This window comes from Monodelphis domestica, chromosome 3 (genome assembly GCF_027887165.1).
Source record: "Monodelphis domestica isolate mMonDom1 chromosome 3, mMonDom1.pri, whole genome shotgun sequence".
NCBI classification, from domain to species: domain Eukaryota; kingdom Metazoa; phylum Chordata; class Mammalia; order Didelphimorphia; family Didelphidae; genus Monodelphis; species Monodelphis domestica.
In genome coordinates, this window is record NC_077229.1 from 299,525,267 (window position 1) to 299,550,498 (window position 25,232).

At 32.5% G+C, this 25,232-nt stretch overlaps 1 protein-coding gene across 5 annotated transcripts in view; it reads right to left on the minus strand.

The window, feature by feature from the left end:
- RB1CC1 (RB1 inducible coiled-coil 1) overlaps positions 1 to 25,232 on the minus strand; it is an 87,632-nt gene that overhangs the window by 16,215 nt on the left and 46,185 nt on the right. For all 5 annotated transcript variants that reach the window (XM_056823913.1, XM_056823909.1, XM_056823911.1 and 2 more), the window contains 11 exons: positions 24,657 to 24,843; positions 24,490 to 24,571; positions 23,243 to 23,304; positions 22,412 to 22,515; positions 21,787 to 21,913; positions 19,256 to 21,156; positions 11,222 to 11,387; positions 6,224 to 6,332; positions 5,864 to 6,104; positions 2,954 to 3,008; positions 1,961 to 2,008 (listed from right to left, as the gene is read on the minus strand). In XM_056823913.1, coding sequence (XP_056679891.1) covers positions 1,961 to 2,008; positions 2,954 to 3,008; positions 5,864 to 6,104; positions 6,224 to 6,332; positions 11,222 to 11,387; positions 19,256 to 21,156; positions 21,787 to 21,913; positions 22,412 to 22,515; positions 23,243 to 23,304; positions 24,490 to 24,571; positions 24,657 to 24,843 — 3,082 coding nt within the window. The remainder of the gene's footprint in view (positions 1 to 1,960; positions 2,009 to 2,953; positions 3,009 to 5,863; positions 6,105 to 6,223; positions 6,333 to 11,221; positions 11,388 to 19,255; positions 21,157 to 21,786; positions 21,914 to 22,411; positions 22,516 to 23,242; positions 23,305 to 24,489; positions 24,572 to 24,656; positions 24,844 to 25,232) is intronic.

Genomic DNA, 25,232 nt, shown 5'->3' on the forward strand with positions numbered 1-25,232 from the left:
AGAAAAAGTATGAGGGAAATGAGAAGAATGTGAATTTCTCTATAAGGTATTAATATTGATCATAGACAAATGTGTATTTATATGTTTGAGTATATGGCCTACAACCACCTGTGAAGGGTACAGTGCTTAGGTAAAACAAATTGTAGGTTTGCTGAAGATTATATATGCTATATTATTTAACTTAATATTAATGGTTGCATGGTATCATCCTGTCCAAGAGAGTGTACATGTAGTAATACTATTAATGGTCTGTGATTCACTGGAGTGAATAGATCTTACTCTACCAATGATATCAGAATCCTTTTAAAACTTAAAAGAAAACTGAACTACTAACTACACAAATAAGCTATCCTCAATGTTCTCTACAACTTTGCTTGAAATATTTTCTTTCAAAATCTAGCTAGCAATTACTCCAGGTACAAGTTCTCTTCTTCTGACACTGATTATATACTTTATATTAAATTACTCACCAGTCATCTCCTTATCATGCTTCCTAGACAACAAACACTTCCCACAAAGACTTTATCTTACCATATCTTTTCGGGGGCTCATTATCCTGGTTAGTGGTTGCCCCAGTAGGACATTTTCTTTATTTCTGCCTCTACCCACACTCATTCACACATTTAATTCCTGCTTGCTGCCATATACCTTCAAGCCTCTCTACTTTTCTAGGTCTGAAACTGTAATCGAATTGCCTAACATTGCTACTGGAAAGAATGTATAAATCTACTCTATTAAACACTGACTCACTATCTCTGACTTTTCAAAAAAAAAAAAAAATTAGCCCTGGCCACAATTCTACTATGTTTGCTTGTCTCTGATAGAAGCTTCTTCTAGTCTAACCATTCTGGAGAACAATCGGGAATTATACCCAAGGGCTACAGGCTATAAAACTGTACATATCTTCCAACCCAGCATATTTTTGTGCTGTCAAAGAACTGAACATTGAGAAGATGACCATCAACTGGAGAAGACTAAACAAGTTGTGGTATATTATTGTGATTGAATATCATTATGCTGTAAGAAATGATGAGCATGAATGTTTCAGAAAACATTCCTAGGAAGATTTATGAACTAATGTAAAGTGAAGTAAACAGAACCAGGAGAACATTGAATTCAATAACAGCAATACTGTAGGGATAACCATGTAATGATATAAGGATGAACTGTGAAAGGCATAACTATTTTCATCAAGACAATGATCCAAGAAAATTCCAAAGGCCCCATAATGATAAATGGTATCCACACCTCCAGAGAGAGAACTAATAAAACTTTAAATACAAACCGAAGAAGATTTAAACTTCATTTTCCTTAGTGATTTTTTGTATGTTAATGTTTTCTTTTGCAATATGACTAATATGGAAATGTTTTGCATGACTTCACATTTATAATTGATATTACTTTTATTTATCCCTTACCTTATTTCTTAGAATCAGTACAAAGTATTGGTCAAGGCAAAAGAATGATAAAGACTAGGCAATGGGAACTAAGTGACTTGTCCACGGTTCCACAGGTAGGAACTGTTAGGCCAGATTTGAACCCAGGACCTCCTATATTCAGACTGGCTCTTTATCCACTGAGCCACCTAGCTGCCCTTAAACTGATATCATATTGTCTTATTAAGGAGGAAGGGGTAGGAAAAAGAGGGAATTTGTAATTTAAATGAATTCTTAAAAAATTTTAATACATAAATAGGAACTATTTAACAAATAGGTCCTTTATATATATACATACATACATACATACATACATACATACATATATATATATATATATATGTATATGCTGATTTGAAAAGTACTTGTTGCAAAGAAAATTGGAGATTATGGTTCATTTCAGAATATTTAGAACTAATACAAACAAAGCATTCAAAAGCAGATGAACTACTGATGGTGATCCTATGTATGAAAAGGGTACAAAAATAACACTAAGAAATATCAGTATGCTAAATAATACTTACTAGTCTCTGATTTAACCGCTTGTTTTCTTCTTCTTTTAACTGCAAAGTCTAGAGAACAAATTATAGTTTATTTTCTGTACAATCAATCTGAATGATAAAATACTTGAAGCCAAATAGTACTTCTTTGAGAAAGCTAAATTAAATCTAAAGAAAAATGAAACTCTGAAAACTTCTTTAAAAGAGCTTTATGTATCTGGTGACATTTTCTAATATGAACCAATTCAAAATACCCTGAAAGCTTGAAACAAAGCAATTATAAACATATCTATTTAAGCACTAATTTACAATATTTACATGAAAAAGAATTGCCAATTCTCAAGATCCTATTTGTCATTCAGACTTTTACCCATTTGAGGTGCATCAATTATACTTATGTTATCAGAATTATTGCTAGGGGGCCACTGGTTAGTTCAGTAGCAGAGCCAGACCTAGAGACAGGAGGTCCTAGGTTCAAATCTGACCTCAGGCATTTCCTAGCTGTATGACCCTGGCAAAAGTCAGAGTTAACCTCCATTGCCTAGACCTTACCACTCCTCTGCCTTGGAACCAATACATAGTATTGATTCTAAGATAAAAGGTAAGGGTTAAAAAAAGATTATTGCTCTTCTCATTTCATATTTTTAACCCAACCAAGATAAATACAACTTCTCATTTTCCCAAACTTCCCAACATATGTTTCCATTCCTAAAATTAATATAGGACTGCTACTAAAAGTAGGAAATGTGAAAAGATTCTAGTTTTTTTCTCTAATAATTATCTCTAATAAGTACCTTAACTGGTATTAAAAAATTATAAAGATTATCTGAGTTGCTAAGTTATTTTTAATAGAGACAGAATTCCTTAAGAATGTTAACTATACCCTTTAAAAAACCATAATAATTAAGAATTAAATTCTAAATTCAAAGAAGAAAAAGAAAATATACTTGTCAGCTAAAACTTATTAATGAATACCCCAGAGTATCCCAAAGTGAAGAATTTTTAAAAGTTACTTACTCTTTCTAACAACATTATCCTTTGTTTCTCTTCGGACAACATGTGAATATTTTCACTACAGAGAACAAAAAGGGAATTTATGAAGAAATAATCATCTCAAAAAAAGTTAAATCCTATCTTTAACTGCAATCTAAAATTATTTTAGTTTATTAATAAGTCAGCTTTCAAAAGGTTTGTTAAAATTAAGAACTTTGGAAGATTTTAAGATTTGACACAAGCTTAAGAAAATTAAAAGTGGAAAAAAAGGATATCAAATGCTTTCCAAAAATCTTGACTAGCTTTATTATTTACAACACTTCAATGAATCATGAATTTGTTATTATATTTGGAAAGTCTATCTTCACTTTTTCTCATCTCATGAGAATATGCTATCTATAACTTAAAATTTAGTGAATGTAAAATAAAAATTATTTCCCCCTTAAATTTCTGGGACTAAATCTTACTACTTGTTTCATTTTAATTTTCCTTTTGTTCCTTTTGAATGACCAATATAATATCTTCTAGTATATTAAGTACAAGTATGAATTCAGTTTTTTTCTTCCCCAAGTTGTAACAACTATAGTATTCCAGTGATCAATACACACATTTAAGCGTGGCCATTTAGTGAAAGCTGCATGATAGTGATTGGGTGATTTATGTCCTCTGAACCTCCCATGAAAAGAAACAAATGAAGAGCTCAAAAAATAAATGGTTGATGAATTTCTGGAAAATTAAATGGTCCTATCAGTTGATGCAATACTAAATGTATTTTTGGATTAAAATCTGCTCACTGGGGATGTCATTTAACCTTTTGAGGTTTCAATTCTCCTGCAAAAACAAGGAAATTGTAGGAGACCTGTAAAATCTTTTCCTATTCAAAATCTATAACTTTTAAACAAAGAATTTGATAAAATATATCAAATAATAAATATCTGTGAAGCTCCTAATGGGTGCTAAGAAATAGGAATATGAATTAGTCAGTCAATAAACATTTACTAAGTGCCTACTAGGTCAGCACTGAAGAAACAAGGGAAGGCTAAAGAGAGTTCCTTGTTTTTTTGAAGGAAACTGCCTTTATATTGGAATTGGAAATAACAAAGGAAAGGTAGTAGAAGTAAGGGGGAAATCAAGAAAACATTCCTGTAAAAAGATAAGAATTCAGTCAGAAGGCCAGTATTTCCAGACCAAATAGAGGAAAGAGGACAATGGTGGGATACTAGTTTATGAAGCACTCTGAATACCAGAGGATATATGCCTGGCATTTTTTCTCTTTTTGTCACTACCTCTGGGCTTCCTTTGCTTCCTTCAAGTCTCAGATAAAAGTTATATCTACTACTAGAAGTTTTTCTGACTCTTAAGCTTATTGTCTTCCTTCTAAGATCACCCTCAATTCACTTTCTATAATTGTTAATATTTGCCTCCCCTCTTAGATTTTAAGCAGGGTTTGACTTGTGCTTTCATTTGTAACCCTAGCATTACTTGTAAATAAAAGACCTAATCATGAAAATGAAGACAGTAGGGATAAAGGGGAAGTTTTTTTTATTTGTTTTATTATTTTTTTATCATTAGAATTTTTTTTAATTTGGTCAATTTCAAACATTATTAGTTGGTTACAAAAATCATTTTCTATTCCTTCCTCCACTCCCATAGCCGGCGCGCAGTTCCACTGGGTATCGCATGTATTCTTGATCAGAATCCATTTCCATGCTGTTGGTATTTGCACTAAGATGTTCATTTAGAGTCTATATCCCCAATCATATCCCCTTCAACCCAAGTCATTAAGCAGTTGTTTTTCTTTAGTGTTTTTACTCTGAATGTGGATAGTGTTTTTTCTCCTATAACCCTCTGGGTTTTCAGGATCAATGCGTTACCACCAATGGAGGAGTCCATTACATTCGATTGTACCACAGTGTATCAGTCTCTGTGTACATTGTTTTCCTGGTTCTGCTCCTTTCGCTCTGCATCACTTCCTGGAGGTTGTTCCAGTCCCCATGGAATTCCTCCACTTTATTATTCTAAAGGGGAAATTTTTAATCACTTCTGTATGCCATAAATGCTACAGATGAGAATGAGGTGCTTTGAAAGATAAAGATTTCAGAAGCAAACAATTGATTAAGAGAACGGGATTTACATTTCTGAACTGTCAATTCAATAGTAGTTGAAAAAGGGCTTTTGGTCAGGGATAGACCATACCACATTAGAGGAGGCAAGAACAGTTTTGCCTATATTCTTGCAAATTTAACCAAATGTGATTTAAACTGAAATGCAAGGGGACAAATATATACCAAGACAGATAGAATAAAAAAATAGATATCATATAAGAAAAAACACTAATAGAGATGCCAAAGACACTGCTGCCAGATATCTAAAGAAAGGCTAGTCTCTAAAATTCTTTGAGCTTTTGATTTCTTGTCTTTAAAATGGGCATGATAATATCTGGATTATTATCTCAGTCCTATTTTAAAGAAAGGGCTTTGTAATCTTTCAAGTACTACATAAAATTATTGTTCACATGACAAAAGGCCCTTTGCTTTACACAATTATGTCCTTTAGTTTTCTTTAAAGCTTAAAACTTTATGAATAGCATATATACTGATTATAGATTACTGACTCTACCAGAAACAAGAAAGAATAAAATGATAGTTAATTAATATCCCTAGGTAACTCAAATGTGTTTCTTATTGTGTTAATGTTAATTCTTTTGTGTTTCTTTGATTGAAAGTAAGGCATTAAACCATTTAACTACACTAGACTTATAATTATTTTTGCAACCCTTTTTGTATTGTGTCAGTATCATTAGCAAAAATATGGCCTTCCATTATTTAGAGCTTATAACATTCTCTCCTTGTTACACACTGTGCACTAAGATAATTCTCTGGAAAGGCCTGGCTAGCAATGTCTGAGGATACATGCACATAAATGAACACTTACTGTACAGACATCATGCTTGTTTCCATTGCTGAATCTGTTCTTCCTTCATCTGCTATTTCTGAAGCTAATCTGTCTGTTTCACCAGGGAGTTCAGGTGCACAAGCACCACAAAGTTCAGGAGCTGTAGCTAAATATGGTGGAGGAACAAAACTGCTACTGCGCAATTTATTTACTTCTTCTTCAAGTTTTTTCTTTTCCTCAAGTAAACGTGCTCGATCTTCAGAAAGTGATTCAATTAAATCTGAACAACATAAAGAATAAAACAAAATCAATGAACAAAATAACATTTAAGATATTTTTGATGAGCTGTAAATTTTAAACAAAAGATTAAAATATTGTATTAGAATAAATGGAACTAACCTTTATCTCGTTCCTGTTGTTGCATTGTATTTTTCAATTTGTCACTAAGATCATTTATTATATTTTCTTTCTTCATTTTTTCTCTTGTTAGAACAGTGTTAAAATTAGTCTAGGATTAGAAAAATGAAAATGATTTAAAATTAATAGTCTAGACATTAAAATAGAAAATGACTAACAAAGTTTTAAAAAGTTGCTGATTATCTTTTTTTTAAAAGTGCCAAGAAAAATAAATGGAAAAAACTCAATCCAAAGATGTCTTGGCAATTAAATTTGCTGTTAATTATACATCAAAATATTTGCGAATTCCTGTCATCTTCTGTCCTCTTTTCTATTATCATCAAAGACACTATCGTCTTGATAGAAGCTTCTATCAAGAAGTAGAAATGGGTTTCTTAAATGATTACCAACCTTTCAAGAATCAAGTTAAGACATAAGAATAGGACATTGTGAAAAAGCAAAGAATATTAAGTATCATAATGCATTTAAGACTGCCAATAGTTTTTAGTTTAGTTTCTAGTACTTTATATGTGAGATCCTTGTTCAATAACAAGCAAAATGTACAGAAATATAGGAGCTGGAATGTATCAGTTGCCTTATGACTTGATAGAAACAAAATGAGAAGACTGGAAGGACAACTAACAGGAATTGTTTGAAGAGGTAAGGAAGAGGATAACCAAAGGCAACAAAAATCACCTAACTTTACATGCATGACATTTGTCATCTCATAGTGTAGTACCTATGAATACTTTCAAATAAAAGATTATAAAAATTAATGCAGCTTATTCACCAGCATTGATTGCAGAAGATGAAAACGTAGGAAAATTCTAATGAAAAGTCCAAAATAAATCAACATATATTGATACTCAGTGACTTCATGCAAAAGTGGGAATAGCTGAGGATGGTGAGAGAGCACTGGACATGGTGAGCACCATATAATATCTCAAACTTAAAACTGATTATATTTTAGCAAAAAGGAAAATTGTCACTAATATAGAAGATATCCCTAAATCAGCTTTATATACAATTAGGTCTCTGACCTGTCAATTAATAAAATGCTATAACAAGGGGAAAAAAGTGATAATTGAAACAGTATATTGAAATATTTGAAAAAGAGGTTAATAATGAAAAATCAGCAAAAGACAACGGATATTACACTGACAATTTATCTAAGCTCCTTCATCTTTAATTCTTGAAATTATCTTTTAATCTTTAATCTTTAAATGAGTAAACTAAAACTAATAAGTACCTTAGTTGGCAAACATTTGGCTTAACTTGCAAAACACAGAGAAAGGTGGCTAAAGAAAATACTAATTCAAAATATAAACTCATTTGTAAAATCTTACAAAGTAGGTTAATGGATGATTATCTACATTGTAGCTTACTCTCCAAAGGCACTCCCTAGGACCAAGTTTCCTCCTCTTCACTGGCCATATTTTGCTCTGTCATAACAATATGTCCTCTGCCCTTTCAACTCTTGCTCTAAACTGAATTCATAACACTTACATTGCCTATCTTGACAGGAAAAACCCATTTGGTTCTGTGACTTCTCAAGACTTTAATTTCCTTCTCTGGCTACCATTATGTTGTCTCTCCTATCAGAATGTAAGCTCCTTGAAGGGAAAAATAGTATCCCTTGTGCCTAACACAGCAATTAGTACATAATACTTTATAAATGCTTTTCATGCATCAGCTCATTCATCTTAAAACTGTGAAGCATAGAAGCAGATTAAAGAAAACCTGGAAAGGGTAAGCAAAATTATCTGTAGGGCATTTAAGAATGGCAATGGAAGGATAAGAAACAGAAGGAAAAAAGGGAATGATCTTCAACAAAGGTTTCTTTTGTTTTCACTATCATCATAGCATGTAAAAATGGTGAATAAAAAAATCAGTGGAATTGGACAAAGTTTACACAGATAAAATCCATGGAGGTGACAAAACTGTAAGGGTTTTAAGGGATCAATTCACAAGGAGGAAGGTATCATAGAGCATTATAAAAAAGTTCATACATGGGGCAGCTGGGTGGCTCAGAGTCAGACCTAGAGAAAGGAGGTCCTGGGTTCAAATCTGGCCTCCAGCTGTGTGACCCTGGGCAAGTCACTTAACCCTCATTGCCTAGCCCTTACCACTTTTCCTCCTTGGAGCCAATATACAGTATTGAATCCAAGAAAAAAGGTAAGAGTTTAAAATTAAAAAAAGGTCATACTTCATTAACACTAAGAAAAAAACAACTAAGATATCAATAACTACACTAAGCTATGTGCCTTATTTTTACATGTATACAAAATCATTAAGACCTATCAGCATAAGAAATTCTGAATAATGATATTAATAGAGAACAAATTTGATTCTCACAAGTAGTAAGCTAACACAGAACATATCTGCCATTATGCAATGAAAAATGTAAAGGCTACAAGATGACTGTTTATAATTATGAAAAATGAAAGTTCATTTACATATCAAAATCAATCATGAACCCTCAAAAGATAGGACAATAGAAATGACACTTTAATTAACAGCACTCTATTCATAAATATTAAAGTAAAACATAAAAGAGGAAGAGAATGCTTTCCCAAATCTTTCCACCCTTGTGCTGATAAGGAACGAAGGCAGAGTCAAAACTGGAAAGGGATTCTCTATGAGAAAAATGACTCTAGATAATCCTGTTTGCAGATAGCAGGATAATGGTTATATGATGCCCTGGAATATTGCAGAACATCCTAGTCATCAGGAAGTTACAAGCCTCTCTTCACTTTAATAACAGTATTCTACTGATGCACAGTTGAAAGATAGAACACCATTCTTCAAAGGATAAGAAATGAGTATTACAAAGGGCAATGGAAATGAACACTATAGTTATAAGCACATTATAATAAAAACTGCAAAGAACAAAAAGTAAAAGATGTTACCAGGGAAATAAATGCTAGCAAGAGAAGATGGGCTATTCACAAAGTAAGTGAAGTTTCAAGTGTTCCAGTGGTATCCTCAGTGTCAAGAGAAAGCAAAGAAGGCCTCCAGCAATTTTAGTGTCCATCCCTTCTGATGAACTCATGGGAGGACAGGGACAAGAGGCACAAAAAATGAAGCAGGCATGGAGTGGTTTTAAGGTACATCTCTGAGGAATCAACCAAACTGATCCATTTGCGTATTTGAGAATTAATTAATTTGATGTTAATTTAACATCAAATAAAATTATCTATTTCCTTTTGAAACTGATTGCTAAAGTTGTGAAAATAATAATATAAATGTGTCCTATTTAAATTATAACAATCAGATATTTTTTCCAACAGGAAATGTCTCTCCTTGCAGGAATTTTAAATAATAGAAATGAAGTTGGAGAATTTCTGTTTAAGAATGTAGCAGAGTATCCTTTATTTCTCCACTTTTTTCTTTTTCTCTTGGCCACTCAAACCTTATGAAAAAAAGCCTTATGAAAAAAGGAATCCTGGTACTGCCTAGAATTTTTTTGGGGGGGTGGGAGGTGGTGGTGGGGAAGAAGTTATGTAGAATTAGGATGCAAGGAAAGTGCTATGGAAAATGACACCAAGCACACCAGAGTTAAAATCGGGTTTCAGACATTTTATTTAAATGGTGAACTTGAGCTAGTTACTTAACTAATCTCAGCCTCAGCTTATCTATAAAATGGCAATAGCAACAGTACCTGTCTCCCAAGGCTGGTGAGAAGATCAAAAAAGTTAATAATTGTAAAGCTTTAGCATAGTGTTTGGCAGATAGTAAGTACTACAAATATGTTAATTATTATTTATAGTAATGGCCACTGTATTTATATGGATAAGGACATTAGTCAATAAGTTTAAATGTACATGTTTACTATTTACTATAAATGTAAATGTTTACTATTTTCCTCAGAAAAGACTGAAAAATTAGAAGGCCACAAAACCATATATGCTAGTTGCAAGTTCAGAACTTTCTACTACAGTATAGTAGTTATGAGTGAAGCTTACTTCACTTTTCTTTCCCCCTTACCTCTCCTCAAAACACTTACAAAAAGTACTGGTAATTTGGGGTTTTTTTTAGGTTGCAGACTAATTTTGAATTTCTGAATAGGTTGGGTCCTTAAATCGCTTAGTCTAAACCTGTATTTTTAAAATTTAGAATATTTTTCCATGGTTACATGATTCATGATACCCACCTACTTTTTCCTCTCCACTCCTAGAACTGACAAGTAGTTCCACTGGGTTATAAATGTATTATTGTTCAAAACCTATTTCCATGTTATTCATATTTGCAATAAACTTTTAATATCAAACCCCTAATCACATCCCTATCAAACTACATGATTGATCATGTTTTTCTTCTGCTTCCACAGTTAATTTTTTGGACGTGGATATCTTTCTCAGTAGAAAAGTCTATTACATTCAATTGTGCCACAATGTATCAGTGTACAATGCTCTCTTGTAAACCCTTATTTTATCAAGTCATAAAGTCAGAGAGATAAGTTGCTGAATTGTATAACTCCTGTCTAATGCTAATTTAATTAGGTGTCAACTATTCATTAAAATGGGAACTGGAAATTGGGTGTACAGTACAAAGAATGAAATAATCCCTACTCAAAATGTGACCCATTTCTCCAGGAAAATCGTAAGAAGTTTCACTGCAACCAGGATAGTGATCAAATCATATAACATGAGGGAACTCTAAGTTAATCTTGATTAACTACACTGTAATAGGTTCATTTTAAATGAAAACTATAGCCAAAAATCATTTACCAGATAAATTAAGTATTATGATTTCTGATCTGTCTCATCACTTCCTAATTTGAAAACAAATTTTTTTGTTTATAGATCTTTCAGGGAACTTTCTATCTTACTGTCCTACTCCTAAAAGATTTCCTTAGTTAGGCCTCTTGAATAGTAGATTTCCATTATCATTTTTAGGTCTTATGGGGAACAAGGCTGATTAGATAGACTACACAGGCAAATATTAGTCCTAATGCTGTTAATTCCCTGCAAATCCCCAGGAAAAGAAAGACAAACTTACCTGTTGCTCTGCAATCAAGGATGTTCGAACATTTTGCATTTCTTCATTCTTTCTTTTTTCTTGTTCTTCAAGTTGTTCTAAAAACTTGGCCTTCTCTTCCTGAAGTTTTTCCTGAAGTTCAGCAACTAAACTTGATGAATCTTCACTGGTATGCTCAATGGGAGGACTTGAAAAGCGAATATAATATTGAGAACAAGCTATTAAATTAATGAAATAAATGCCTTCTTAAATACTTCAATGATGTTACCGTACCTTAGCAATTAATAGGTTTATAAAAAGAATTGTGATATATTATAAGAGAATTTTTTTCCCTTCAAACATAGTAATGCTTAAATAATACTGAGAACATATCTACATGAATTCTGGCTTCCTATGATTTGGAAAAAGCAACTGAAAGGACATGGTATGATAATATAGCAATATCACTGTAGCTAAGAGCTTATACTTTGTGTCATTCTTATGTTACCCAAAAAAGGATTAAAAAACTTTTAAAAGTTATCCTCCATTCTTTAACATATTTTCTAGAATATGGTCAGCTAGGCTATGCCTTAAGATTTCCTATGAAACTAAACATACTATACCTGACAAGATAGTCATTCCAGTTTTAAAGAGCTCTAATTATAAGAACTCATGTTTTTGGCCAAAATATTTGCTCCTCAGGTCATTTCTACCTAGTGCTGCTATAGCTTAAGTTAAATGGAAAAACTGTCATCTCCCTAATGCATAATATTAATAATTATTAATTATTAAGAAAAAATGCCTTCCAAAGAATTGGAAATTGAGGGGATATCCTTTAATTGGGGAATAGCTGAACAAATTGTGGTATACATGGTGATAGAATACTATTTTGCTATAAAAAATGATAAGGAAAGGATTTCAGGAAAAGCTGGAAAGATCTGCATGAATTAATATAAAGCAAAATACCAGGAGAACACTGTATACAGAAATAGCAATATTGTATGATGATAAATATAATAATATTTTATGATGTAAAGGAAGACTGTTTTACCTCCAGAGAATTGACTGAGGAGCAAGATCAAGGAATACAAACTTTCACTCAGTGTATTTATGGTTTTATTTGTGGTTTTGGTTGGGCATGATGGTGCTCTTACAATAATGACCAAGCCAATATAGAAGTGTGTTTTGCATGACAATACATGTATGGCCCAGATCAAATTGCTTACCATTTCTAAGAGAGCAGAGGGAGGAGACAGTTTGGATCTTATAATTTTGTAAGACATATGCTGAATATTATTATTACACATAATTGAGAAAATAAAATCTCTTTGAATTTAAAAAAATGCTTTCACCAGCAAGTGATGACCCCATGATCAAATTCCATTATATCTTTCAGACACAAGAGAAAAAACTTCCCATTTATGCAATTTTCAAAAAACTATTAATATTTTAATAGAGAAAGAAAATAATTGTCAAGTCCTTTACAAATATTTCTTTTTATCCTCACAAAAACTTTGGGAATAGGTACCATTATTATCCTCATTTTACAGATGAATAAACCAAGGTAGAGGCAAGTGGTTTGTGTATTGCGGTCATGCAGAGGTCTGAGGCCAGTTTTGAAATCAGTTCTTCCTAACTCCAGTTCAGTCTTTATGCCAGGAAAAAAGTAAAAACAAAATAACTTCCTAACAATTACAGCTGTCTCCAAGTGGAATTGCTTGCTTCAAGATGGGGTAGATCACTTCTTTGGAAGTATTTTAAGCAAAAGCTAGAGAGAGTAGTGAAATATCTTGTATGGACTAGACTAAATGGTACTGAGGTTCCTGCTATCTCTCAAATTGTACTCCCTAACAATGCAGTTAGAATCTAAGACGTAAAAGGAATGAAGGACATTTGGCTCTTCAAATAATATATTCTTTGTATCAAGGTGCTGCCCTGAACATAGTCATTTGCTCTTTCCAGGAAAAAAAAAAGTCAGTCATCAAACACATCTTGCTTACACAAACAAAAAGTTTTCAACCTTTTTGTGTTATGGATATGAAGTCAGGTAATTAGTTATATTGAAACAGTAAAAAAAAATTCATGAACAATTTTACAGATTCCAGATTGAAAACTCTTATTCTATCAAACACCTCTTTGAACACTTCAAATGTTTTCCTCTAAGGGAAAGAACAGGAAAAATTCCCCTCAAACCAATAAAGCTAGGTAGGAAAATAATTCTTTATTAATAAAGAATTGGAACTGAAAGGGATTATAGCTTCATGTGAAATCCAAAAAGTGAAAAACATGTTATATAATTTAAGTTTAGTTTGTATTAAGACTAAAATGGCACATAAACCTATGTTGTGTACTTTCACAACCACCTTCACTGGTTTACTTCCATTCCTTAGGAAAATTTCTTTTCGATCTTTCAAACCTTTAGCTCCTCTATAAAATAAGATGGTTGTTACATGATTTTAAGCCATTAATTTTATTTAGCTTCTGGTTATATTTAGTTTTTATCTAAATGCCACTTAGCTCTCTCAAAACTCAGAAGATGACTTGATGCTACTAGGGAAGTTAGGTTGCTCAGTGGATTAAGAGCCAGACCCAGGGACCAGGAGATCCCTGGGTTCAAATCTGGCCTGAGACACTTCCTACTTATGTGACCCTGAGCCAAATCACTAAACCTCCATTGCCTAGCCCTTACTGCTCTTCTGCCTGGTATTGATTCTAAAAGAGAAAGTAATAGTTCTTTAAAAATAAATAGATGCTACTATGGTTTTGTCTAAGTCTGCAACAAAAATCTCAAGTGAAAATGGATCCAGAGTTCATGAATGAAGTATGTACAAATGGCTTTCGAAATGCCTTTAAAGACTAAAGTTTTTTTTTAATCTGTTGTCCTAAGAAACAAAAAATACCACTTGTTCTTGGCTATTTTTTTAGTCAACACATAAACCTAATTAGAGCTAAGAAACAATGTATACAAAACACTTATGTAAAACTTGCTTATTTTCTTGAACATTTTATCTTCCTGACAATGCTTAAAAGTTAGTATTAGTTTCTACTAATACTGTTGCTACTACCTATGCTCCCCCCTCCATATGGGCAATCCAAGAAATATATAGGAATAGATAGGAAAATAAGATAGGAAAATAGCATTTGCTTGGAGATTAAAGCAGCAATACGGTTAAAGTGTAAGTTTTAGATTCATTTAGCCCTATGTAAATTTGGAATAATATTCATACCTATGGCTGTTGTGAGGAAATTTTATATATGTATGTATGTATATATGTATGTATATATATAATGGGTATCATTTTGAGACAGTCAGGTAAGATTTTGAGATCTTAAGTAATAATAAAAGCCTACTGGTTGAGGAACTGTGTCATAATCTAACTGGAATTCTGAGTGCTTTCACTTTTAATACCATGAATACTTTTAATACCATTTTATTTGTGTTACCAACTAAACACAGGATACAAAAAAAAAGAATATTCTTATTTGGTCTAATGGGAGAGACAACATGCAAACAACTATGTACAAACAAGACATACACAAGGATAAATTATAGATACTCAACAGAGGGAAGTGACAGCACTGTCCTGTAAAGACAAGATTTTTGCTGAGTATAAAGGAAGCCAAGAAGCAGAGATGGAGAGTGCTGTAGGAATGAGAGTTGAAAGACGATCTTGTTTGAGGAGGTATGCGGCTGGACTGTAGAGAGGATAGAGATAAGGTGTAAGAAGACTGGAAAGGTTGGAGGGGATCAGCCTGTAAAAGGATTTGAATGTCAAAAGATTTTGTATTTGATCCTAGAGGTAACTGGGAACCACTGGAGTAGTCATGGGTGGCATGGTCAGACCTATGCTTTAGGAAGAACTTTTTGACAGCTGTGAATGGAGAATAGCCTGGAGTGATAAAAAACTTATAGAAGGTAGATCAACCAGTATAGAATGGCAATAGGTGAAGTCCTATACTATGGAATGGCAATGTCAGAGAAAGTAATGCTACAATGGTAAAATCAACAAGCCTTACAACAGGTTGGAATCCAGTTTTGGTCAGATTAAATTTAAAATGTCTACAGTATATCTAGTTTAAGATGTCCAGGATGGAGGCCTGGTAAAATGAAAAAGACCTGGCAGCAGGTTGGATGTGGATTTAGTTACCTCAGGATTTAGGTACCTCAGGTGTGTATCCAGGAAGTTTAGGCAACAATACCAGTAGAAGACCCTTTCCTCTTCCTCACCTAGTGTTCCTCTTATGTCCTGAAAAGGTTTTGTTATGTGCTTTTAGGTTTCAATTACGTGTTTTGTTTTGTTGTTTTTGTTTTTTTTTTAACTTTTCTCTTTCTTGGATGGGGAGGCAGCCCAGAATGGAGGAGTTTGTAGCCTCCCTCTGGGAGGTGCTGGGGTGTCATTGTACACACCCTTTCTTGTTGGTCTAAGTTCTAGCTTGGGGGCAGGGGCTGCTGGGTGCTGGTGCTCTCTTATCCATGCCTGTAGCTCTCAAGGCTTGCCTGTCTTTAGCTGTTGCTGCATAAGTTTCACTGGTGTACGTGATGTTGGGCCCTCTCACAGTCTGGAGTTGATTTGAGAATTGAGACAGGAATGCAGCAGAAACATTAATTAAAAACAGAGTCAAGGATAACACCAGGATAACACCTTGAAAATTAGGAAGATGATACTTTTGGGGGGGAATAATTCTTATTCTAATGCCTAGTCAACAACTCCTAGTATCAATTTTCAATTGTTTAATAGAAAAAAGGGTAAATCTCAAGTGCAACATAAAGGAGGCTTCCTATTTAAGAAAAATTGATAGCTATAACCATGTTGATTATCCTAGTCGTTTTCATTTATTTTAGTAAAAAAGTTTACACAAATCTTTTTTAAAAGATATTAAAGATCATATGGAAATTTGTATAATCTTTTAGGCCAATAGCAAATAAAACCCAGAAATTTCAACTCATATATTAGCTTTCAGTGTACTGTCATAAGTGCTACACTGAAATTAGCCTGTTGAGTATACTTCTGGTATTTCCGAAGGAAAATGAGCTACCTTCTCATATATCCAGTACCTTAAATAAACTCTTGGACTGAACCTGACATGGAACCATAACTACATGTTATTTCAGATCATACTGAGAGATCGCAAATACAATTTCATTTTTAATTATATCTTTATATAATCTTTTAGGTCAAGGATCATGAAAATAATGTATAGGAAAGGTCTTTTTAAACTATGAAGAATTAAAACTAATGAAAAGTTTTTATTTTGATTATTGAGTGGTATAAGTTTTAAAAGAATGAGAAGGAATTTGTAATGGAAATCTCCACCAAAATTTCACTTAATGGATTTTCATTCTTTCAAAAGCAAACAAACAAAAAAAAATGAGTTTCTACTGTACCAGAGGAAATATTGGTTCAATTAATGTGAGGAATAACCGAGGTGTTACTATCTTAATTCTGTATTGAACTTCATATAGAATTTTTAATTGTTCTTAGTCATCATCATGTATCTAGTAATGCAAAGGACTTTAGAAGTACCTCAGTCTAATCTCTCATTTACAGATGATGAGCTCAAGGACAAAACTAATAGATATGAGGCAAAACAATTATATTCTCGACTTGTTCAGTATTCTTATTTCATTTCTATTTCTATTATTTCTAGTTATTCTCAGGATTAATTTGTTCAAGTATCCCATCTATGCAGTGATTAAACACAGACCCTTTTCCCAATAGATGACAGACATAAATGAATATATTTTTTAAAATGGGTACATCTAGTAAAGTCAGTCATATCTACCTGGGAAGGAGAGTAGACAGAAATTACATTTGTGTTCAACTTCATGGAAAGAATCTGGCTAGAGTCACAGAGGAGGCAACTGTGGTTGAGGGAATAAGTATAAAAGAGAAAGAGCAAAGGGCAGATTTTTTTTAAGAGTATCTCTAAAGGAACAAGTTTAGTTCAGTTCTTGCTCTCTCACTAACTCTTAAAAAACCTCAATATCTTTTCTCAAAATTCAACCTGCCTGAGATCACTAAATTATAACTGGAAGAAACTTCCAAAGGCATCTAGTTCGAAAAATTCTTTTTTTGAGACCTCCTCAAACAAGATTATACATTGGGAAAAAAATGTTGGCAAGTCAAACTGCATATCAAGATCTTCTGAATCCAGATGTTTAATTTTCAACAGATGTTTAAAAAAACAACAACAATTCTCTAAATATGGTATCTAAAATACAAGAAAGATGGTGACATAGTGAATCCTCACTATAAACTTGGAATCAAGTCTCTACATATGGGTACTTCAACTTTGGGGAAAAAAACTTTTTTAAGGAATGAAATTTCAGTAAAATCAAATCCATTTTCCCCACTAATTTTTAATAAATAAATCGTATATTTCCTTTGGCAAATAATTAGGTATAAGCTTGCAATAAAATCACAATTGAGAATTTGATCAGCTTTTTATAATAAAAAATTCACAAGTTTATAATGGAAAATGAATTTTTAAGTTTTATTAATACTGAAAACAGAAAAAGTAACTTTTAAAATCTTAGTTACAAATTTTTAAAATATTATACTCATAAACAAGAACATACTACTAGACTGAAAAGTATCTTTTTCTCAAACCACTTACTCGGTATTTAAAAATGGGATCATGTTATTTTCCTTGATTGTTTAGATACATTTTGTAGGACCAGAAAGAAAGTTTTTTTGTGTTTAAAAACAAGTTGAACATAGTTGATATGGCAGGATGAAAGAAAATGTGGCAATAAGTGAACATGAAACAATATTAGCCATACACACTGGCAAAAGAAGAAACACATTCCTTAAACATAAGGCTTTTGAAGGCATGGGAAGTTTCTAATCTGCTACTGTATATTACAGACAGATCTATATATAGATGATTTCTTAAATATCTATAAAATTGTACCGTAAAGTAATGTGCTATAAATTTTTCATTTCTTACAGCTATGATTTTGATAATACTAATCATATCATGGCTATCATGTGATAATATTTCAAAGTAAAGTTCCAAAGTAAGGGCATGATGCCTTACCAAACATCATTAAAATGGCTGCATAAAAATATGACATTAACCAAAACAACATTACAAGACATAGTTGAGTCTATGGAAATAGGATTTTAAGTGGCTACAGGACTATAAATTATAAAGGGGTATAATTAAATGTATTACTTTACTGGAAAATGACATTAGTCAAGGCAATATGAAGTAAAGTATATTGATGGTTCAGAAATAACCATTTGCTACACATGTGAGACAGGAAAAAAAAAACAAAAAAGGAAAATCCATAGTCTTCCAATCTTTGGAAATAGGAGACCTGGGTTTTTTGGGCATTTTTAACTTGTACAGGAGAAATCCTGATATATTATCTCTATAAAACTTTATACTATATTTAAGAGGAGTCCTAAAACTGTAAAATAACACATTGAGTACTCTTAATTCAGGGGAACACACAGCTGTAAAACACTGGGTTCATAACTTAAATTATACTGAATAAAAAGAGCCACACGACAGTAAGCTGCATGTCAAAGATTCAAAAGATCAAATTAAAACCCTTTGAAAACCCTAAAAGTATTATACTGTTGTTTCTGTTATAAGGAAGCTTAAAAACTTACTCTAATACTACTACTGGTATTTCCTAAATGGCCACTGCATTATTGCTCAAAATAATTAACTCCTTTAATGACTAGACAATAGTAATTATGTATATAACTGAAATACCAATTTTGACTTATACAATCACATGACTCTTCCCCAACATTTACCTCAATGAAAAATTAGAATATTTAAAAGTTTGTTATTTCAATCATACACATATGTGAACACACAAAATGTTATTTCATTTGCCTATTTTTTTTACTTTTTAAAAGGATATCATTACACATAATATGATACATCAGCTATATGATAATAGATATAACTGATTACTTAACATAGTTAGAGTTCATACATTTGACTTCGTAAGATTTATATATATATATAAAGGACACATGATCACTTGGAAACGATAATTATAACAAGAATATGAGAGACAAACATTAGTTTCAATCATAAACACTGAATTCTTACCTTTTGGTTATTTGACTTTCAAGATGTTTAATTTTTTCCAACAGTTCTTTTTCAACAGCTTCTCTCTGTAACTCAAATTCTTTAAGGGCAACTTGAACAGCTTCTTCTTTTTCACAATTAAGCTTCTGAACAAGTTGTTCCCTGTCTTGTCCTTGATTCATAACTATTTTTTCTTTGTCTTCTTCAAGCTTGTGGATAATAGCTTCATATTTTTCTTCTTGTTGGACCAATCTTTCATTACTTTGTTTTTCAAGAGCACTCAATTCCAACTCCAACTTACTCTGCAATTCCACTATTTGTTCTCTCAATTTAGTTTCAATTTCAAAAGCTTGTTGATGTAAAGATGTTACCTTGTTTAGTTCAGCTCTCAATAAATTTGATTCTTCTTCATGTCTACTGACCAACTCTGAAATGCACTGATCTTTTTCAATGGTCATTAGCGTTTTCAGCTCTGCTAAGCCTATTTGGTAGTTCTCATTATTATCTATAATCTTCTGATTTAACATGCTTATCTCTGATCTCAAGTTTTCTGTTTCTTTTTCAATGAGAATCTTTAAGGTTTCTTGCTGTTGGGCTTTGCTTTCTTCTAACAATATTTTCATTTCATCAGTTTCTGCTTCTTTCAAAGCAAGTTCAACCTCTAACTTGCACCTCAGGTCAGACAAATCAGAAACTTTAAATTTTAACTCCTGTAACTGCTGTTCTTTTTCTTGGACAACTATTATATGGGATTCTTGTATCTGATCGAGTTTTTGTTGATTTTCCTTTTTTAAATTATCTAAAGAAACCTTGTGGTCACTCAAAACTTTTTCAAATTCCTGAGAATGCCTGTCTTGAAGAGTATCTTCTAGTTCCTTCAGGTGACTCTGCTCCAAACTTTGAAGCTCTGCCCTAAGAAGATGTAATTTTTCTTCATTCTCAACATGAAGCTTTTTCAAATCTTCCAACACAACTTCTCGTGACTGCTTCAGTTCTTTAATTTCAAAATTTTGGTTCTTCATAGCATGCTCTAACTCTATCAGCTTTTGATCTTTTTCATTTTGTAGGCAGAGGACAGCTTCTTTTTCATTTTTAACCAAAGCAAACTCATTATCTTTATTTTGTAAAACCTCTTCAAGACCTACTAAATCTCCTTTTAATTTATTAATCTTTTTTTCATTTTCTTCACTATCTTTTATTAATGCATTGAGTTTAGCTTCATACTCATTTTTTAATGACTGCTGTTCTTTCTGATGTTTTTCTTTTAGTGTTATTTCCAGGGAATATTTTACTTTTTCAATGATATTTCGGATTTCTACAGCTGTACATTTTAAAGAATTAGAGAAATCACACTGTTCTTTTTGCACAAGAGTTCTGAAGTGACAGAGATCTTCTTTAATGTTTTGTAAATTGAACTGTGATTCCTGGGCAACAGCTCTGCATTTTTCTATTTGAACATTTAGAGAAGCATGGTCTCCTGAATCATCTTTACTACAGATATTTGTATCCTGCATGCGTCTGCTGTCAATTGCATTAATAACTGAAGAATACAGTGATTCCACCATCATTTCTGGACTTTGTGGATCACTTATAGGATTAGGAGATGTTAGATTTTCTTCTATTACAAATTCATTCACTGCTGACATAAAATCAGATTCAGGGCTTTCAGCTAAGGAGTCTAAATCTAAAGATTCTTGGTGAAGGTTTTGTTCTATATTTGGGTGAGGAATTGTTTCAAAATCAAATGTATGAGCATCAATGCTATCTGGAGACAATTCTTCTAATGGACACACTGGAGGACACAAAGGATCCTGAATAGTGAGTGGAGGAGGAGTTCTAGGTGAGGTAGTAGTTGTAATTCCTGTTGTACTTTCCATCCTTGGTGTAGTAGCAGATTGTGGGGATGTTTGACTCATGGAAGCCTAGAAGAAAAAAAGAACACAAAAAAACAGATGAATTAAAAACTATGTAAAAAATTCTCTTCCTTGTTTTCATTTTCCTAACCTCTCCTCTCCCTGAGACAATAAGCAATGTGATATAAATTTTACAGATAGTAGAGGAAAGCTAGGCAGCTCAGTGGAAGACAGGCCTAGAGAGCCAGGAGGTGCTGGGTTCAAATCTGACCTCAGACATTCCCCAACTATGTGACTCTGGGCAAGTCACTTAATTTCCTCTGCCTAGCCTTTACTGCTCTTCTGCCTTGGAACCAATAAACAATATTAATTCTAAGACAACAGTTAAGGGTTGGAAGAATATATATAGATATATAGAGAGATACTGAGATTATGTTTTGACATTTAGATCCTATCAGTTTTTCCTCTGGAGGCAGAAGGCATTTTTCATAATGAGTTTCTGGGACTGTCTTGGATTATTATATTGCTGAAAATAACAAGGTCACTCATAGTTGTTCATGAAAAAAATGATTGCTGATAATGAATACAATGTTCTTCTGGTTCTGCTCATTTCATTTTATATCAGTTCATGTAAGTCCTTCTAAAAAAACTATATTCTTAATGTTTAACCATACATAATTGCAAATTTAAAAAGCCTACCTTTTGTTCACTCAGTAGGTCTGTAATGGTCTGTGACATTTCATCCAAACTTTGTGCTGCTTTCACTAAATTATGTAGTGCAAGTACATGCTGGTGTAGAGGTTCAAAGTCACAAAGTAATGGAACCCTGAGCGAAAGAAGAGTTTTTATTTTTATTTCTGATGCTAGTATGATTACCTTTTAAAAATTTATCAAGAATAAATTTTATAAACGGGGGCAACTGGGTAGCTCAGTGGATTGAGAGCCAGACCTAGAGACGGGAGGTCCTAGGTTCAAATCTGGCCTCAGACACTTGCAAGCTGTGTGACCCTAGGAAAGTCACTTGACCCCTATTGCCTAGCCCTTATCACTCTTCTGCCTTGGAGCCAATATACAGTATTGACTTCAAGACGGAAGGTAAGGGTTAAAAAAAAAAAGAATTTAATTTAAAAATTATAAATGAGTAAGAAAGACATACTTTGACCCGAAGACCACCAATTCCATAGTTGCTTTTATTCTTCTATACTGTGTTATATTTCTATTTTGTCTTGATTGTCTTACATACTAACTATAACCCCGCAAATTAGTATTATAATGAAAACAAATAATGATCATAGCTATAATCAAGCATAGTAAGACCATTTACCTGAGTAATGGTTGTACTTCTGAAGGACAGAAAGACTGCAGAAACTTCAAATCAGTTAAGGAAATATCTGGAAGTTCACCATCAAATTTCCGAGGCTTTCGAGTCTGAATGTAACATGGGCACAGAAACATGATAAAAACAAGACTTAAAAGGCAAAAGCCAATACGCATAATGGGTTTCGATGTGATCAAATTACGTTGTTGAAAATGAAATTTTTCCAAAGGATTCAATTTCAGTTAGCACTTCTATGTAGAAATTCATATAATTCAAAAGGCTCAGTTAGCTAATTTTGACCTTACAACATATTTTCATTTCAGTGATCTACAGCAAAGAATTCTGAAGTACTAGCCAAAATCGATGCTATTATGATTATTTATCAGTTACCTATGTTTTGGTAAATTATGACAATCAACTTGTCTTGTTTCTCCTAAATTTATAACTCATATATACTCCTACACTTTATATGTTGTATATACACATTCAGCATTTTTCAGGGTTTTCGGTTTCCTTCATTTTCATTAAAGACTCAATATAGGTATCCTATAATACCACAATCTTATAATATCCACAATCTCTAATACAAAAAAAAAAGATTATGGAAAAAAGTTCAGATTTTGTATCAATTGATTCTTAAAAGAGAGATCTTTTAAATACTAAATAAAAATGCTTCTGGGCACAAAGCTCATTATGCTTACAATTATTTTTAAAACTCCCACACAAATTTACTGACAGGTTCCCCATCAAGTTCTTCCCTAATGCCTAGTATTTTAAAAAGTGTAGTTGAATCAAAACATGTATAATTTAATAATGTTTAAGAAAATGCATACATACACAAAAGGAAGGAGGCCAGGAGTCAAGACCCCTAAACAGACGATTTCTTAAAAAAGATTTCCCTGTAAGAAGAGAATATGATTACACAGAAGGAATAAAAAGGATAAGCAAATGTTGGTATCTTATGAATAATTAAAGCATATTTTAATAATTCTTCCCTAGAAAGATTCAGTTCTTAAGACTTCAAAAAGCATGCTTCCATAGATTTCACTGAAAGTTATTTAAGAAAAAACACTGACAAAAATGATTAAACATTCAGGCTCCTGCCTGTGTACTTTTGAACAGGCCATCCTACATGCCAGGAATACACTTTTCTCTCACTTCTACCTTGTTGAATCCTTAGTTTATTGAATAGCTTCATACAAGTGCTATTTAATTTAGGAAGCCTCAGTGATTTGACTATGTGCAATTTCTATTGTATTTATTATCTCTGTTAATACTGTCCTCTCCAATGTTAAATCTATCTAGGTAGGGATTTTATATTTTGTCTTTGTTTCCTCAGATCCACAGAGCCTTGTATGTGGTTGAGTTTAATACTCCTACTCTGCAGTCTTCCCTCCCAAAATTAAACATTCTACTAAGGTGGGCTCTAGAAGCAATAAGCTGGTAGATGAAAATTTGAAATTTCCACATTACCATTAATATTTAGATATTTAGTACCAATAGAACAGCATTAGCAGTATTAAGAAGCATTTTTTTTATATTAGTTTGTTTGTCCATGATACCAAAAGTTAGATTTAGCAACTAATAAGAGAATTAGAAACAAAATAGATACTCATCAATTGGGAACAGCTATGTACATGATTGTAATATAGTACTGAAAAAAAAAAAAAGAACTGCATAAATGATGCAGTTCTAGAAGTATATATCCAGAGGATTATGATCGCTTTTTGCAATGTTAATTTAAGTGCAGATGAAGGTTATTAACTATATATCTTTCCTTTTAATTATGATTCTATAGAACATTAGTTCTAGGACCCAAAAATAGTGTTATAGAAGAATTCCTACTTTTCTTTGAATAATTTGTAGATAATTATATGCAGAAATGAATGAATTTTATAAATGTGCATTTTGTGACATTTCCAGTGACAGTAATTCCAACTATTCTATAGGAAACCAAACATCAAAATATTAGCATCTTATTTAGTAAGCCTTATGGGTTGAACATAATATTAAATTAATATTAAATTAAATATTAAAAGTAATATTTAAACAAAACATTAAAGCTACTAATGAAGAATACTTACTAAACAATTTTCCAAAAGATTCCCTTTTTGACTTTTCAGCTTCATATAAATGTTTTCCATCATTGATTAAAGCACCAGCCCACTATAAAAAGTGATATACACACATTAATGTAGTCCATCAATTCTTCAAGTCATATGTGAGTGTCTGTAAAATTTAACCTGCTTACCTCCCTGTAGTGTTTTATGAACATTTTTCTTCTTACAACTTCAACAACAGCTAAGCAGTACATCTGTGGTACTGTACTAAGAGCTTCTACAATCTTGACTCGTTCTAGCAGCTCTGTTACAAGGCGGAGTAAAGCTTGTAGTTTTTCTCCTTCTTTGTCAGCATGAAGCATAACAAAGCAACACCACCTGCAGATGAATGGTAAATGTGAGCATACAACAAATTAAAGGCACAAAACCTCTACTACCCAAAGATACTTGCAATTAAATTGAGGAACAGATGTAGAACTATAGACATACCTCAGCTAGATCAGTACCTGAGAAAACCCAATTCCTTATTCTCCCAACCTTAGGATCAAAAATACAACTTGTATGTCAATATATGATTGACAAAAATTTATTTTTAAACTCTTTTATCAGTAAGTTTTAAGTTTTAGGTCAAACTCCAGTTGCATAAAATAAAATGTTATAATTAGAAATACACTAGAAGCTTCTTTTACTCTCTGATAATAGTCTTCTGGGGGCAAGTAGATGGCACAGTGGATAGAGCACCAGGTCTAGAGTCAAGGAAGACTCAT